This window comes from Mercurialis annua, linkage group LG2, assembly GCF_937616625.2.
Source record: "Mercurialis annua linkage group LG2, ddMerAnnu1.2, whole genome shotgun sequence".
NCBI classification, from domain to species: Eukaryota; Viridiplantae; Streptophyta; class Magnoliopsida; order Malpighiales; family Euphorbiaceae; genus Mercurialis; species Mercurialis annua.
This window is the reverse complement of record NC_065571.1, coordinates 45,021,973-45,040,821: the sequence shown is the minus strand read 5'-3', so window position 1 is coordinate 45,040,821 and position 18,849 is coordinate 45,021,973. Positions and strand designations below refer to the sequence as shown.

General features: G+C 34.2%; 3 protein-coding genes and 1 pseudogene across 3 annotated transcripts; 1 reads left to right on the top strand and 3 right to left on the bottom strand.

Annotated features, from left to right (window-relative positions):
- Nucleotides 1–1,352: 1,352 nt before the first annotated feature.
- Nucleotides 1,353–2,592, top strand: LOC126670354 (probable xyloglucan endotransglucosylase/hydrolase protein 23; annotated as a pseudogene).
- Nucleotides 2,593–6,094: 3,502 nt separating this feature from the next.
- LOC126668587 (uncharacterized) lies at nt 6,095–6,778 on the bottom strand. Its single transcript, XM_050361774.1, has one exon. It carries the CDS (start codon nt 6,776–6,778, stop codon nt 6,095–6,097), a length of 684 nt encoding a protein of 227 aa, XP_050217731.1.
- A 3,518-nt stretch (nt 6,779–10,296) lies between these two features.
- Nucleotides 10,297–12,784, bottom strand: LOC126668857 (CBL-interacting serine/threonine-protein kinase 10). The gene is made up of 2 exons (XM_050362069.2): nt 12,582–12,784; nt 10,297–12,228 (listed from the first exon to the last, which is right to left on the bottom strand). The coding sequence occupies exon 2, from the start codon at nt 11,809–11,811 to the stop codon at nt 10,480–10,482; it is 1,332 nt and encodes a 443-aa protein (XP_050218026.1). The 5' UTR covers nt 11,812–12,228; nt 12,582–12,784; the 3' UTR covers nt 10,297–10,479.
- Nucleotides 12,785–15,628: 2,844 nt separating this feature from the next.
- LOC126668585 (uncharacterized) lies at nt 15,629–16,485 on the bottom strand. The gene is made up of 4 exons (XM_050361773.1): nt 16,374–16,485; nt 16,006–16,258; nt 15,778–15,901; nt 15,629–15,661 (listed from the first exon to the last, which is right to left on the bottom strand). The coding sequence occupies exons 1-4, from the start codon at nt 16,483–16,485 to the stop codon at nt 15,629–15,631; spliced, it is 522 nt and encodes a 173-aa protein (XP_050217730.1).
- Between the last annotated feature and the right edge of the window lie 2,364 nt (nt 16,486–18,849).

The window sequence follows — 18,849 nt, the reverse complement described above, 5'->3', positions numbered from 1 at the left end:
TTAGTTAAATTTTTATTTTTTTAGTTTATTTTACGGACATCATTATCTTATTTGTCAATGTTAAAATCAATAAATATCAACTGATTATTAACATATAATTAACATAAAATCAACAACACTGAAACATTACAATAATTTTATTAATCTACCACCATCAACAAATCGTGCTGCAGAATTAAAAAATGCAGAAATATAACCAAACATAGTAAAACTGCAGAAATAATATATTTTCATTCCATAAAATCATAAAATTATTTTATGTACATGAAAATTAGTATTACATTCCTTAAAGATAATCTTTACACATGTTTAATGGTAACAAAATTATTGTGAATTAAAAACAGTTAATAAAACAATTTCTAGGTCTGAAAATGAAAAAGAAGAAGAAGAAGAACAGTGAATCTTTTTGTCTCAAAATCTGATCATATGCCTTTAAAAACCTTTTTAAAATCATTAAAAACTTCTGATATCTATTCTTCCTTCTGACAATAAATTCCGATCCAGATCTGAAAAAGAAAACACAAAAATAAGAGAACGACGACGGCGCAATGAAGGCGGGAGTGGAGCGGCACTGAGACTTGATGAAGAGCGACGACTATCAGAAGAAGAATCGTGCGGAGAAGAAGAAAAGAAACCGCTATTTTCAGAGAAAAAAGAAAAAGAAACCGCCAATTCAGAGCTAAGAGAAGGAAGTTCGTAAAAAAGAGAAGAATTTAAAATTCTAGGTCAACAAAGTAATAAAATCTGGTATAAAAAGTAAAGAAATTGTTTGACCCGTATAAAAGATATTGGGCTGAAAAAACCCGTAAAACATATAAAAAGCCCAACAATTTACTGTTCAACGCTTATAAATCATTGCTATAACTCATACCATTTGAGCTATAACTTATTGGTTATATACATATAGTTATGTAAATGTGCATAATGATATTTATTAATTCTTGATAAATCATTGCTACTTAAACGCATAGATATTATTATACATTTTGAATTATATGTACTTTTTTTTGATATATTAATATTATTAATCTATTTTTTAATTAATATAATGTTTTCAAAATCTAAGTAAATTTATTCATTAGTAATTAAAATAGATAATTTTTTTTAAATAAAATATTACTTGAAGAGAAAGAAACACGTAGTGCTATTTCCTGGAAAGAAAAAAAAATACTAACACACTATGTGCCTTGGTGGATATTTGAGTGTAGAGCTATATTTAATCCAAAATTAAAACATCTGTGCACAGCTCAGCTCACTCGTTTTGCTACATATTTCCGTGCACTTTCATTACTTCTATTTGTTCTACTATATAAACCTACCACTACTGCTCCATATTTCTCCGCACACACCAACACATAAACACCCATTTCTCATCTTCAAACACTCCATAATTTGATGGATTCTTCAACTGGGATGCTCATTTCTCTTCTCATGTCTTCTTTGATGATCGCTGCTTCTGCCAGTAATTTCTATAATGATTTTGATATTACATGGGGAGACGGCCGTGCTAAGATACTTAACAACGCTCAGCTTCTTACTCTCAATCTTGACAGGGCTTCTGGTTCTGGTTTTCAATCCAGAAATGAGTTTCTTTTCGGCAAGATTGATATGCAGCTCAAGCTTGTTCCCGGCAACTCTGCCGGCACCGTCACTGCCTATTACGTAAGTTCAGCCCCTCATTCTATTGCTAATCCATGTTGTTACTAATTAAATATTCGCTTAGCTAATACAAATGTTTGAAATTGCAGTTATCATCAAAAGGATCAACGTGGGATGAGATAGACTTTGAGTTCTTGGGAAATTTGAGCGGCCATCCTTACATTCTCCACACTAACGTGTTTAGCCAAGGCAAAGGCAACAGAGAGCAGCAATTTTACCTTTGGTTCGACCCCACTGCTGATGGGTGAAAAATAATTATATGATCTTCGACTGTTTTCTTGCTTGTGCTGGTGTCTGACTAGCTGATCCGTCGAGGCTGGCTGGGAAAAATAATTATATGATCATATAATAATTAATGTCTGACATTATCTTCGACTGTTTCAGATTCTCTGTCGATGGGACTCCTATAAGAGAGTTCAAGAACATGGAGACCAACGGCGTGCCCTTCCCAAAGAATCAAGCCATGAGAATACACTCAAGTCTTTGGAATGCTGACGATTGGGCTACGAGAGGCGGACTTGTGAAGACTGATTGGAGTAATGCTCCCTTCACTGCTTCATACAGAAACTTCAATGCAAATGCTTGTGTTGTCTCCAATGGCGCTTCTTCTTGTGCTTCAAATACATCACCTTCTACTTCCAATGACAAAGCATGGCTCGTAGAAGAACTTGATTCAACCAGTCAAGAGAGGCTCCAATGGGTGAAAAATAATTATATGATCTATAATTATTGCACAGACCTCAAAAGATTTCCACAAGGCTTGCCTACAGAATGCAGTTTGTCCTAGAGAGTTAAGCCTCCATGTTGCTTCAATTATTTGATTATATTCTTTGATTCTCTGTGACCCATAAGTTTTGTATAAATATGTCAATGTATTCATTCAATAAAAGTCAGTTTCAATTCTTTTATACATAAAATTAAACTGTTCATTTTGCTATAAAATTGTTCATATTCCTATGTGGAGTATTTCTTTGGCATTATTAGTCCCTATATTTATATAATTTATGTTTTTAGGGACTATTTAATATTTTGGTCCCTAACTTTTGTCCCTTTAGTTCTTTGTTTTGTAGTGACTGGTATTTCTTTTAAAAAGGTAGTGACTGGTATTTTAAATACTAGTTTCGCATTACGTGCTATGCACGTGGCTCGTAACGTAACTCGTCAATGAACAAATTAATAAATTTATTATAATTATATCAATTTTTTATTTATAATTAATATTAAATTAGTTAAGAATTTTTACAAAAGTAAATATAATATATTCGGTTATTAAATTTTTTTCCATACTGAATTTATTCTTTTTTTGATTTTATAATAACCATAATTAAATAATTAACTTAAATTTATTAATAATATCTTTAAAAATAATAAGATAGAAATTTAAATAATAATATATTGACCAAATACAGTATTTTAATTTTGTAGTCCAATCAAATTAAAAGATAGGTATTCCTACTAATTTGGAGATAATTTAGTTATTTTTTACATACTAAAAACTAAATTGAAGATAATTTAGCTACCTATTTTAATTAGGACTTTCATTACAATAGTGATTAATTAAATAACTAATTAGTTAATGATTATAAAACCTTTATTTAGTAGTAAACTGAAAAGGATTATCAAGTAAATTTGCTTGTCGCCCCCTCCCATCCGTCGTGCTTTTTTTAAATCTATAATAGGAGTTAATTTAGAATTTGTATTGTAATCTAAATTAACAAATTATATAATAGTTATTTTATAATATATCATATATATAGTATAGATATACTAAATGCCCATCATTTACTTTTATTACATTATTAATTCTATGTAGTAATTCATAAAAAAAATCTATTTAGTATTTGATAATTTTATAATGATAATGATATTGTAAACACCATCAAATTTGACTTACTACACTAATCCAACCTTTACATTTGAAAAATATATTAAACTATCCTTTAATGAGAATAAATAATGATAGACATAAAATACTTATTTTTTCACCAAATACACATTTAATTCATAAAATAATGAGAATAAACTTTTACAAAAATAATAATTAAAAACATCACCAAATAGAAAATAACAAAAACAGTTCGTATACATATAATAAGCTTCCTTTAAAATTTAAGGGGATATCAAATGGGGGTAATTGAGAGGGAATTAGAATAAGAATATTGGTTGAGTAACAAATGAAAATGAAGTTAATTTTAATTAGGGGGAGAATGAAAAGGGTACCTCTCCTTGACATGATAATTTTATTTATTTTTTCAAACCATGTTTTTTGATCAAACACTATTAATGAGAACCATTTTAATTGTTATTCTTCCCAATTAAAAAAATTTATTAGTTATATTAATATTTAAATAAAATTAATAATATTAAATTCTCATAATTTAGATATGAATTGATAAATTTAATGTTGCAGTCTTCTTTTAAATATTTAAATATATTTACAAATTAAGTGGGCCATGTTACTTGTTGTGTTAGTCTTGTTAGGACTTATTAGATATTTATCTAAAATAAAAAAAAATAATAGAAAATACTATCTCAGTGCGGAAAAAATATTAAAACTACCTCAAAACTTTTTTGTTTATTGTTGTACTCTCCATGTTAAAATATTCAATATTTTACTCTCACATAACTGAAAGCCTAGCCTGCACACACACACTCTCTCTCTTTTTCATGTGCACCTGTTTATTTTGTTTCCATTTTCTATCATTTTCTTTTTTTATTAACTTTTTTATTTTTTTTATTTTTATTTTTCTAAATATGATGAACGTCAAAAATTTATTTTATTTTTGTTATCTATGAATACTAAATTTTAAAGCAAACTTATCAAAAATTAAATGAATGTTAAGAATTTATTTTATTTTTATTTTCCATCTTATTATCATGTCATATCACCTTATCATATGATTATCACAGCTTCACCTTAGCATGCAATTATCGATGTGTCATATTGCATTGTCATCTTATTATCATGTCATTATCAGTATCATATGTTGCAGATTATTATATGATAATGTGATGATACTGCTGGATAATATTAGACAAAACCACAGCATTACATTATCATATGATTATCACAGTATTACATTATCATATGATATTCACAGTTTCACCTTACCATGTAATTATTATATCATATTGCATTGTCATCTTATAATCATGCCATTATCAGTATCATATGTAGCAGATTATTATATGATAATATTGTGATAACCTTATCATGATGTTATTATAATGTTATCATATATATTTTATCATAAAATATTATCATAACGTATTTTATCATAACATATCATAACCTTTTATCATAATTTTATCATATACTATTATCATACTATTATCATAACCTTATCATAATATATTTTATCATAACAGTATCATAAAATATTATCATAATATTATCATGGCGTATTTTATCATAACTGTATCATAACCTTATCATATATTATTACCATAATTTTATGATAAATCTTATCATGCTATTATCATAACCGTATAATATCGTGATACTGATATGATAACATTATGATACAAATATGCTTACGTTAATGATACCAAAATGATGATCAAGTATTTTTTTTGACAAAAAATATTTTTTCTCTACAGTGTTATGATACGGATATGGTAATATCATAGTGATACCGATATGATAATCAGTCGCTGTTTTCTGCATAATATCTTTTTTTCACCATAAAATCGTTTTTATGCAAATTTTTATATCTGAAACTGAAAAAATTAAAGAGCAATTTTTATAGATCTGAAAATTAAAAGAAATCATAATGATCACCACAGTTTAAGAAAAAATAGCTAAAACTAAATATGGAAGAACGACAGATTGACGGCGGCGTGATGGCGGATCGACGGCCTTGTGATGGAGAAATGACGGCGGGTCGATGAAGGAACAGCGGCGGAGCAATAGAAAAAAGAAAAAAAATACAGGAAAAAAAAGAAAAAATGGAGAAGAAGAAAGAAGAGAAGGAGGGAAAGAGAAGAAAAAAAAATCAAAGAGGAAAAAAGAGATACACATGCTAGAGTAAAAAAAATATACTTAGAATAAAAAATAATAAAAAATAAGTAGTGATAAAAAATGAGCCCAGAGTAAAAAAAATAAAAGTGCTAAAAAAGTGAGATGTTTTCTCTATTTTTTTTCTTTTTGAGGTAAACATTACTATTATTTTAGAAAATGGAGTGTTTTTCCTAATTTTCTCATCTTGTTAATTGTGTTTGTCCGTCTATCCTAACGTGTTAGTCGTGTTGTATTATCCGTTTCAAATATTGTCATATTATGATTAGTTTGTTTGCAATAAAATGGATCAACACCGCACGAAAGCAATCTGCCAATCCATTTTGACATTCCTATATCCAGCTACCGTTTTATTCATTTTTTTTGTCAAGAGATAGATATATAGATAGAAGCAAAAAGATACAAAGAGTACCAATATTACAGTAAAAGAGCAGCTCGTTTCACATTTTGAGCCAAATTATGAGCTAAAACATTACATGTCCTAGGAGTATAACAGAAGATACAATCATGAAATAAGCCTTGAAGATGCCAAATATCACAGCAAACACCCCAAGCTGCCGCAAGATATGAGTCTGATGAGTTGACAGATTGAATTACCCGAAGTGCATCTCCCTCAATAATAACCTTCTGCCACTTCTGAGAGCTGGCCCAGTTTAAAGCTTCTCTAACAACCAAAAATTCTAGAATACGAGGATCCCAAATGGAACGAAAAAGAGCTGAGAATTGACTTACTACCACTCTCAAGTGATTCTTAGCTATAGCAGCAATGGTTCCAAGTTTAGCATGTTGGTCTGTTGCTGCATCTACATTGATTTTAATATAATCTGATGGAGGCAAAGGTGAGGATGTTGGATGACGTTGTTGAAGTGAAATATGTGGGACTAGTTGAATAGATTGTGCATGGGTAAATTCCTGACATGCCTGTGTTGCAAGAGAAACAGTTTCAATTTCAGAACTTACCTCATGGCGGAATATTGCAGCATTGCGAGACTTCCAAATATGCCATAGAAGGAAACAGAACATGGTGAATGAACTCAAAGAAGAATCCATAACCAGTAACTCTTCACAAACTTGTTTCCATATCAAAGGAAATGATTCCATATGCAACCATTCTGTCCGTAATGAAAGGGAAGACAGAAACCATATTTTTTGTGCAAATGGACAATAAAACAGCAAATGGCAGAGACTTTCAGTCTGATAGCAATGAGGGCATGAAGAGGACACTTGGAACCGTTGCAATAACAGCTCCCCAATAGGCAATGCATTATGTAAACAGCGTCATATAAACAATCTCAACTTAGGCGGTATAGGACTGTGCCATAGAAACTGCCAGTCTTGTTTAGAAAAAACAGAAATAGAAGAGATATCCAATCTATGTAGTTCATTGAAGAGAACATGATACCCTGATTTGACAGTATAAAGACCCTTGTTATGGAAATGCCAAATCATTCGATCCTGGTGTGGAAATATAGACAAAGGAATAGATAATATAATCTGCACATCAGTATCCGTAAATAACTGGCGAAGTAGAGACTCATTCCAAGTAGTGGCATTATGATTAAATAAACCAGAAACTAAAGGAGGGACTGAAGCAGTGTTTATCCCAGGCTTAAGGTGGGGGAGATAAGGAAACTGGGTTGGTAACCAAGGATCAGAAAGGCTATGAATAGAGTTCCCATCATTACGTTGCCATCTAATCCCTTGAAGAAGCAATTTGGAACCAAATTTCAAGCTACGCCAGCCCCAAGAAGGTTGATTACCAATAGATGCAGAAAAAAGATCTGAATTGGGGAAATATTTGGCTTTATAGACCTGATAAATCAAAGAGGAAGGGTTATGTAGAATCCGCCAAACCTGTTTGGCTAGTAAAGCCTGATTAAAAGCAGATAGATCCTTAAAACCTAAACCCCCAATTGATTTGCTGAAGCACATTTTCGTCCAGGAAACCCAATGGTAACGATGCTCTTCCTGCAATTGACCCCACCAGAATTGAGAAGTAAGGCTATTAACCCGATGACATAAAGAAGTAGGTAATTTGAAGCACATCATCGAATAAACTGGTATAGCCTCAATAATTGCTTTGATTAAAACCTCCTTGCCTCCTAATGACAAAATTTTTTCCTTCCAACTAGTTAATCTGGTAGATATCTTGGTAAGTAAAGGGGCAAAAGTAGCTCTTTTGGATTGAAGGATACAAGCAGGAAGTCCTAAATAAAGACCTTCAAACCCACGATTACAGACACCCATTCTCATAGCTAAATGGGATTTATGATAGGCAGATATATTATTACTAAAAAACACTGCTGATTTGTCATAATTAACCATTTGGCCACTAAATTGACCATAAGTGCTCAACACCCCTAGAATATGATCAATTTGTAGCTCAGAAGCTTCTGTAAACAGAATGAAATCATCAGCAAACAATAAATGTGTTAACACAGGACTTTGAGAAGAGTTTAAGACCTGTAATGGCTCCAGAGGAATAAGCTTGATTTATCAGAAAAGAGAAGCCTTCTGCACAGAGTACAAATAGAAGTGGAGATAATGGATCACCTTGTCTTATACCTCATGTGGGATGAAAATAACCATGCAGATTACCATTAAGTTGGATGGAATAGCTGACTGTTGTAACACATTCAAGAATCCAAGCAATAAAAGTAGGATGAAAACCCCAGGCACCAAGAATAGCTTGTAGATAACGGCACTCTAGACGATCATACGCGTTGCTAACATCCAATTTAAGTGCCATAAAAGCTTTTTTACCCTGATGTTTATGTTTAAGATAATGAAGCACTTCATGAACAATCAGAATATTGTCTGAGATAGAACGGCCTTTGACAAAAGCATTCTGATAATCACTCACAATCACAGGAAGGATAGATTGAAGCCTATTAGTCAACACCTTAGATATAATTTTATAAAAAATGGTGCAAAGACTAATAGGACGGAGGTCTTTGACAGATTGTGGATGAGCAGTTTTAGGAATGAGGGATAAAATAGTATGGTTGAAGGTTTTGAGCAGTTTACCTCCTTGGAAGAAATAAATAATGGATTGTGTAACATCATGCTCCAAAATATCTCAGTAATGCTGGAAGAAGAAAGCAGTAAGACCATCACCTCTTGGAGCTTTAGAAGGATTTATGGACCAAAGAGCTGTTTTAATTTCCAAAGCAGTCACTGGTCTAATCAATTTGGCATTCATAACAGAAGTCACCTTGCTTGAAAAGGACTGTAATAATTCAACTGGAGAGGGAGGATTAGAAGTGGTAAAAATATGTTGAAAAGCTTCCACAATATGATCAGCTATAGCTGTTGGAGAAGATAGCCAGATTTGATCATCATTCTGAAGATAAGAAATCAAATTAGATGCTCTGCGTTGCTTGGTTTTCGCATGAAAATACTGTGTATTACGGTCACCACTCTTTAACCAATTTTGACGAGATTTCTGTGCCCAAAATAATTCCTCCTCCTTATGAGCTTGAAGCAACTGAGATTCCAAACCATGTACATAATGCCAGTCAACCAAGGGAGTAGATTGCGCAGTATAATTGAAGATTGTAGTTGTTAGATCAGTAACAAGTTTGGAAGCGTTGTGTTGATGGGTTTTTTTTCCATTGTATCAACTGATGTCTAATAAATATACCTAGTTACTTTTAAATAGAGAAAGTTGCATAAGAGTGTCTCAACTTTCTTAACTTTGTCACTTTATCATTTGAAGTTTATTTTCTTTCAATTAAGTATTTTAAATTGTTGATTTAAAACATTTTAATCTGTTTTACCTATTTATTCGGTCATCAGTATTGCTAACCATTTAGACCTCACATCCACTGTTGGTAAATGAGGTTACCAGTGAAAAATTTAGATATAAAATATGAATTAAGAAGCCGTATCAGCAAATTTAAACTCCACATATTATTAGCAGTTTTGTAATAGAAAAATAATTATTTTTTGAGAAGAAAAAAGGAGACAATGCTATGAAATCACATGATTACTGCAACTATCAAATTTGATCATTCTCTTTATATATCTTGCCAACAAAGGAAGGTACCCACAAACCAAATATGTGAATAGGCAACTAAATGACAATTACATGAAACTAACATCAATTTATGCAAAGAGAACAAGTGTCTCCTATTACAGCTAAAGATGGAATCTTCATGTGCAATTCTTCAAATATCATGCATTCTAATGTCCCTGAATCTTGTGACTCAATAAACTAAATTTTGTACTAAAAATATGACATAAATGAACTACTCTTTCTCAACCACAAAACTGGTGATAGGCATAGCTAGGACTAGGAGTATAATCGACCATCTAATTTGAAATATTTATATAGATAATCGAGTTAAACCGAATTGAATTCAATTTTCATTTATTCTACCGAATTGAGTCAAATTCTATAGTGTTTCGACTCGATTACATCAGTAGGCATGGTATCTATGCCTAGTGTTATCTGATGAGAAACATTGCCCCCCTCCCAAAGATACTACCTCAAACAGTTTCTTATGTTTTGAGTTCCAGAATAGAAAATTTCATACTCAACAAAAAGTGAAGACATTAAAAGATGTTATGATAAATTTTCAATACAGGGAAGTTGAAAGAAAATAAAGGAAAGTAAATTTCAGAAACTATTGACAAGTACTTTAAAGTTTAACACTATAATATTGGTTACACCATAATATATATGAAATCCATAAAGATTCTCAATTCACAAGACAAACACACAAGTTAACAAAAAAATCAATACATACAAACATATGAGGAAGCAATGTGAGAGGTACTTAACTAGCAAACTGCTGCGATTAATGTAATATTGTCATGTCTGGCTGGTGTTGTTGGTCACCCTGCCAAACCAAAACAATGTCGTTGAGAGCCGGCTGTATATCCTCTTTCAATATCTTCTGATATTCCAATGAATCTCCATTACATTTCCTCACCTCAACCAAATGAAAATTCGGTGTCACTTCAAAGATCTCCGCATCAATGGACAACGGCCCTTTTCTACCTTCATCTACTCCTTCCATTTTTAACAAACCTGCATCCTTCTTCGTGATCTTCAGCCTTAGGCGCTTTGCTAAATCTTCCAGTTTTGACAAGATGACTGAAGCAGGCTGCACGGTAGTAAATCTTGCTTCTCTCACTAGAGGATTTTCATCAAACAATCCGGAGAGATCAAACCCAGCCGAGAGAGATATTAAATCAAATGCATTTAATTTGGGTGGTTTGACAGATGACAGACTGCTAATCTCGGACGGACCAGATCGGCTCCTCTCTAAATTATCTACGTCCCTGCTTTCTGTTTCTGTTTTCTTAAGTTTCGAGTTCAATCCTTTCTTAAACCAACTACTTTCCTTTATCTTGGCAATGGAAATCCTTGTATTGGGGTTTGGATCCAGTATCTTAGACAGCAACCTACGAACGTCTTGTGGGAACCAATTAGGGCATTTAAACTCAGCTTTACCAATTTTCCTGTACATCTCCATCAAATTTGAATCATGAAATGGAAGATAACCTGTTAGCAGCACATACAAAACCACCCCACAGGACCATATATCGGCTTTAGAACCATCATACCCCTTTCTATTGATCACTTCAGGAGCAACATATGCAGGCGTCCCACAAGTTGTATGGAGTAACCCATCTTGGCGTTTGGATTCAGCAAGAGCACTCAACCCAAAATCACTTATCTTTAGATTCTCACTCTCATCCAGCAATAGATTTTCCGGCTTTATATCCCGATGATAAACACCTCTACTATGGCAGAAGTCAACTGCATTGATCAACTGCTGAAAATATTTGCGTGCAACATCCTCCTTCAATTTCCCTTTCGCAACTTTGTTAAAGAGTTCGCCGCCCTTACAATATTCCATTACAAAGTAAATCTTACTTTTGGTGGCCAAGACTTCATAGAGCTGCACAATATTTAGGTGTCTAACGATCCTCATCACTGATATTTCTCTCTTGATTTGCTCCACAAGCCCTACCCTTGATATCTTCTCTTTGTCAATGACCTTAACGGCCACACTCTGATTCGTTAATATACTCCTAGCATAATAAACCTTTGCAAAAGTGCCTTGGCCAAGCAATCTTCCTATCTCATACTTTTGAGTCAACACACTTGGCTTATAATCCATAATAATCGACTAATGCTAGTTCACAAATTCCTAATACAATTTCCGAGTCTCCGACCAATAACATATAAGTAATACACAAAGCACGCACAGTAGAAGCAACTCAACCGTCTTCACAAAGATCATGCATCAACACAGCAGGATATTCATAGCAATTCGTAGGCTCATAGTACATCTCGGAAGAACAAATAAACGCTGAAGCACAACTACACAATCCAGTCTCATCAAAGACAAACAAAGGCGAGTCTAGAAAAGCCGCAAAAGTATGGGCTTCAGAGAAAGAATTCTGAAGACTCAGGCACATCATTCAACATTCCTCGGGTTCCCTCTTTCAAAGCGGAACTTAAGAATGCTAAAACTCAATGATCCTCAGCACAATACCGGTAAAAATATTGACAAACAGGATTTATACTTAATAACCTGAAAACACAAAATAAGCAAATAAATTTATATTTGTACTACTCCATCTATTTATCCAACTATTTTCAATCATTTCTATATGTTGCTGAATGTTAAAACAAAATTAACACACCTCTACTTGTATCTAAACAACTATCTAGATCATCTGTTTAGCCAAAAATTACTATAAATACAAAAGAAACTTATGAATTCATGTTTCTTGAATAAATAAATATAAGTCAATCTGATGAAACTCTAATCTAATAGCAAAGCATAAAGATATTAAAATTGTTCATTAAATAGGCATTTGATATTAAAATTAAAAAGCAAAAAATCTGTAGAATTGTGATGATATCAAGAAAAAAGATTATCACCTTATTTTGATGATCGGAGTTGACTTCTATGGATCCAACACAAAAAAAATGATGAAGAAGAAGAAGATGAGCTTTAATGTTCAGTTTCGTTTGTTGTTGAATTAGGACAACAGTTTAGTACTTTTTTTTGATCGCAGAGAATTTTTTAAAAAATGTGTAAATTGTTGAGAAGTGATTAATACTCACAATTTAAAATTATTATTACACCTTCGACTTTTGGATCTTTTAAAGGTACAGTTGATATAAGCAACAACTGGCCTTTGCCTTTGTGTGGCAACGCTCATCGTAGGCGCCATGAGCTCTGTTTTTGGTCTCTTGATATCTTATTAACTTACAATCCCTTCATTTTTTGTTTACCGCCAACACTTATCATTATCCTAACTTGTAATTATCCCTTATGTTCATACCTAACTTTATAATTATCCCTTAAATTTTTTTTATTAAAAGCAACTACTTTTTCTCTAATTTCTTTATTTACTTTTTCGGCTAATTATCATCTGTTATTTCTTAATTCTTTCCTTATTACATTTTTATTTTAATAATTAGAAAGAAAAAAAGCGTTTGTGTGGGAGAATTTGAATTTCACGGCCTAACAGTTTGTTGTTCCAACACTTATAACTAGGGGTGAGCAAGAACCGAACCAAACCGAAAAACCGAACCGAATTGAACCGAACTTCGTTGTTTGGTTCAGTTTTTCTGTGAAAACGGTTTGGTTCGGTTTCTACTTTAGGTGAAGTTTGGTGTTCGATGTTCGATTTGGTTTAGGGGTTTTGAAAACCGAACCGACTGAAAAACCGAATTAACCGAACTTTAATATAAAATATATATATATTTTAAAAATAATATACATATATACTTATATTTATATATTTTTTGTCTTTATATCTTAATTATTGTTGATATATGAGTTTATAATTGTTATTTAAACATATATTGAAGTTTATTAAACTCTAATTATTTAATATTTCAATTAATTTTAATATAAAAAATTTCAAAAAATAAAAAATAGTGAAATTCGGTTTTAACCGAACCGAACTGTACCGACCGAAATTTTCGGTTTGGTTCGGTTTTTCACCTCCAAACTAAAAGTTTGGTTCGGTTCGGTTTGGAAATTTTCCAAACCGAAAACCGAAAAAATTCCAACCGAACCGAACCGACCGATGCTCACCCCTACTTATACATTTAATCTACAACTCATTGGGTCATTTTGGCTAATAATCACCTATGGCCCCTCAACTTTAGGGCGCTAAACCCCCTGATCTTTGTGGCGGCGCTCACAAAACCCCCTGAGACCAAAAATCGCCGATTTTTTCGTTTTTGGTCGACGTGGCACCCAATTCCTCGGCCAGACACCAACTGGCGGCGCCTGTCCCCCCTGCATGCATGTCTGACATCTGCTGCTTGTGTAAGAATGTGTCAGTTGATTTTTTCAAAAAATAAAAAATAAAAAAAAATATATGAAAAGTAACCGCGGTAAGTTTTTATTTTCTCTCTCTTACTTTTCCTTTTCCCCACTCTCTTCCCCTCACTTCCGTTTCATTTTATTTTCTTTTCAAATATTTTCTCCTCTCTTCGTCTTCTTCGTTCATTCCACTGACACTGACCTAGGGCTTATCCTTTCCCATTTTTCTTTCATTCTTTCTCATGTTCCTTGCATTGTTCCCCATTCTTCCTCCATTGTTCAACATTGTTTCTCATTTACCGAACTGTTTTTAAATTTTTGTCTGGTCTCTGTTATTTTTCAAAAAATGGGATCCACAAAAACGACGAAAATGGGAAAAGAAGAAAGAGAATGGAAGAAACGAAAAGGTATGATTTTTCTGGTCTCTGTTATTATTATTTTTTGATTATTTTCAATTTTGTGGTTGATTTTTTTATGGGATGTTGTTTTTGCGGATATTTTGTTTCTAGTTTGTCATTGGTTGTTGTTTCAGTTTGAGTTTTACTGGTTCAGTAATTGAAAATTGTTTGTTTGTTTTTACATTTGTTGATTTGCGCAGCTCCTAGTGAAGAATGTTTTTTTGAGGTCTTTGAAATTATTCTGAACTACAATGGAGACTTTCAATGGTTTGGTTATTTTAATGAGGATGTGGCTGTCAGAAAATTTCATATTGAGGATATAGGATTAAATAGTCTAGATAAGTGGTTACTTGAATTGAAGGTTCAGGGATTGTTAATGTATTATTGGAGGCGGGCTGGCATGTATACTGAAGAATTAATTCCTATGGAAAATGATGACCATGTCATGGACATGGCACTGGCTGGGGCACAAGATGGTAGTGTTGATGTGTATGTTAGGAAGTTAAGCTGTGTTGACGTGTGCAACCTAAGGCTTGTATTTGGACAGACATTATTTGGGTTGAAAGAACTTGAAGATGGGGATGATGCATTGGAGCTGCAGGCTGTTGCTGAGGCTGAACCAGTGCAGTTGCTGCGAATTGAAGGTCCCGATGAACCAGTGAAGGTGCTGCAGATTGAAGGTCCCGGGGAACCAGTGGAGGTGCTGCAGATTGAAGGTCCAGGTGAACCACTGGTGCTGCAAAGTGAAGTTGTTGATGAACCCCTGGAGAAACAGCAGTCTGGTGGTTCAGACTGAAGGTTGACACACTTGAGTGACCTTTTTTGTGCAAAGTTATGGATCAACAGTTGTAACCTTTTAGGTTAATATTTATTTTGCAATTTGTATTAATACTGAGAATTTGTATTTTTGCGCTGGTCGATTAAATGTTGGAAAAGTATTGTTTGTTTGCTTATGATATTCCCGTTTATTATTGTGTATTGGTCGTTATTGAAATGTTATTTTGTTTTTTGTGTATTGGTTGTTAGGAAGCTAAACTTAACGATCATCTGTGGGCCCTTAACTTTAGGACCATTGTTCACTTGTGGACCCTAAACTTTAGTTATTTATTCAACCAAGGACTCTGATCTTGTATTATTTAATCAAGTAAAGACCCTTAAAATAATATTTTAAGAAACATAAAGTAATTAATATATTACGTTTATTTTAAAACAAATACTGATCAAAAGTCTTACATATTCAAAAATTACTACAGAAAAACTAACTTATATATTCTCAGTTTCTAAACAAAGTTACTACACAAAAACTTAACACATCATTAGACCTAGAATTTGACTTAGGGCAGCATCCTCGTCATTATATGTCATCATCCGAACCAAGCTCTCATGATCGACATACACAAAACTCCATCTTTACCAACCCGTCAGGAAAAAAATCACGATCACTACTATCAAGAAGTAACTCTGTCAACGAACTGTAGAAATTGTTGGCGTCTTGAAAATTCTTCGTAGAAGAATGAAACCTGTCAACGGAGGACTCAGTAAATTTTATTTCAATGTCATAAGGGCATCGTCTGTTTAACTTGGTCCAAGACAAAACACAGTTATAATATTCCCATAAGAAGACGTTGTGTTGTTCACAACAAACACAGTATATGATGTGTCCTCTTGGAGAAGTAAGCCCCTATCATCCAAGTTCAGAGAAACACCGAATCTACGTCCAAAATGAAATGGTATAAAAGAATGTTTATGCATCTCTTTGCAGTGACCATAAATCATTTTGGACGACCCTTTGACATTGCAGTCTCGAACCGGGCATGAACACGCTACGAAGGAACAATACTTCTCGTGCTTTGTCTTTGGGTCATAATTGAAGCTTTCTGTGCATCCATAAATTTTATTCTGGCAAAACACTGTAACAACCTCCACGACTGCTTCCATTGCCCGATTTCTCATTGATCCTATGGGCAAAGTGCAAGAATGACAATTTTTAACCTTCAGAGAGCACGTGCTGCAAGTCGTCGTTATCATCCCATACATCGTAATCGGGGTCAACTATGTAATCATCAAGATCGGGGTCAAATGCATCATCCACAGGCCCCCCCATCTTGCACATTATGTTCTGCATCCATAGGCCCCCTCCTCTTGCACATTCTGCTCTGCATCCACATGCCCCCCATGCACATTCTGCTCTGCATCCACAAGTCCCCCTTCATCTTGCACATTATGCTCTTCATCCACATGCCCCCCGTCCTCTTGCACATTATGTTCTTTATTTACAGCCCCAGCCTCCGGCACATTCTGCTCTTCATTTACAGCCCCCTCAGGAGCACCCTTCTCTCTTACGCTGGGCATTTCGAATAGCTCCCGAAGCTCAGCTGAAAGGCCATCTAACAACTCATCGAAGTTTCCCCATTTTTGCCACTGGTCCTCAACCTGACTTGGCCTCTCAGGTTCTCATTGCTCATCACCAGCAGGGCCCCTCTGATTAACTTCTTGATTGATCTCACCAAGGTCCCCTTCGTTCCACATCTCATCAGTAGCAGGTAACCCATCATAAAGCCCTTCACTAACCTCATCTATTCCCATCTGCCCATGCTCGTCGTCGCTTGACCCCTCAATTTGGCCCTCACTCACCCCATCTTTCTGTCCCTCGTTCAGCTCGTCATTTAGCCCCTCATTCAGATTTTGATTTTTCCCTCATTTAGCCCCTCGTTCAGCCCCTCATTTTGCACCTCCTCAAACCTCTCAGTTAGATTTTGCCCCTCACTACGCCCCGCCCTCATTAGATCTTCCATAGTCTTTTTCATCCACTGTCGAACCGTTGATTCACCAACATGTGTGTACGGAGGGGGGGGGGGGGGGGTTCAGGTTCCCATTCACCTTGAATCATTAGTGGCCATTGACTTGCTGGCCTTGTTCTCAACCATGACCCCTGGCTCCCTGGAGTTTTCACCCCTGGTCCCTGACTTTATACCATTCTGATCGCACCTGGCCCCTTTTTTCTGAAGCCACGATCCCCATGCTTCTCCCAAATTTCATGACTCAACACTAGGCCCAGTCTAGGATAACTGAAACTGCCCTTCGCTTCTTCAATTTCCTCTAAGACAACTGCTGATGGAGGGGGAGGACTAGGACTTTTCTTAGGATTTAATTTCCTAACATCCCCAACGAAGTACTCTCTAACGTACACCTCAACACTCCCCGCCTTTGCCCCAGCCCTAGCCATTTCCATAAAATCCTCCTCATGGCTAATTGGTTTTATCCCCACGTTATATTATACGGCTTTCTCTTTCCAATGGTAGTCAACAAGCTTCTTGGTAACAGTTTTGCCACCTATTTATCAAACTTACCCATTCTAATGACATCAAGGTTAAATACTCTACTCTTCACTTCCCCGTTATGATATCCCCACCCCCCAAGTTCCCCACCAATGTGTAATTTGATGGTAAAATAATTTAAATCTGTAGGGGAAACTGAAAAACAGAAGAAGAAAAAAAGCAACACTAAATTCAACCAACAAACCAACCAACCATCATTAAGTGCACAAACAATAATACTTAATTGTCTAAAACAGCAGTTCCAACACATAAAGACATATTAAAAACTCAACTATCACAATCACCAAGCATACAAAGCATATTCTATTATTTAAAAAGCATATAAAGCCAAAAAGAAATGGTCTCAAAGCAATCAACCAATTTATCTCTAAAAAAACAATTTGACATGTTTCTTAATTAAGTGGTCCTACAAATTATCAACTTTAACAGTCATCAACCCCCCCCCCCCCCCACACACAATTTCTTAGCACAAATTTTCTATAAAATAGACTACAAGAATACCTTCAACAACATCATCGCTGCTGGAACTATCCATCAAGCTACACCGAGGAGTTCCAGGAGTCCCTCTTCTGGACTCACTCTTTTCTTTTTGTTTTTCTTTTCTGAATCTTTTTCTCTTCATTTTTTGCAGCCACACAAACTAAAAACCTGCCAACTATGTTAGTGGAGTTAAAATTTCTAACCAACCCACAAAAAATCAAATAACAAGTAAGTTTAAATTTCTTACCTTTATCAAAAAACAAGCTTCAACTACTCCCTTGATCACTTTCTTGTTCTTTGTTGCAGATGTAATGTTCTCTTTTTGTTAGGTTTTTCAGCGAATTTACTTATATATTTTACAAAGATGTTCTTTTTTCGGTAAATGAAAAACAATGTTGAACAATGGAGGAAGAATGGGGAACAATGCAAGGAAAATGAGAAAGAATGAAAGAAAAATGGGAAAGGATCAAACCCTACGTCAGTGTTAGTGGAATGAACGAAGAAGACGAAGGGAGGAGAAAATATTTGAAACGAAAATAAAATGAAACGGAAGTGAGGGGGAGAGAGTGGGGAAAAGGAAAAGTAAGAGAGAGAAAATAAAAACTTACCGCGTTTACTTTTCATTTAATTTTTTTTTTTTTAAAGTCAAC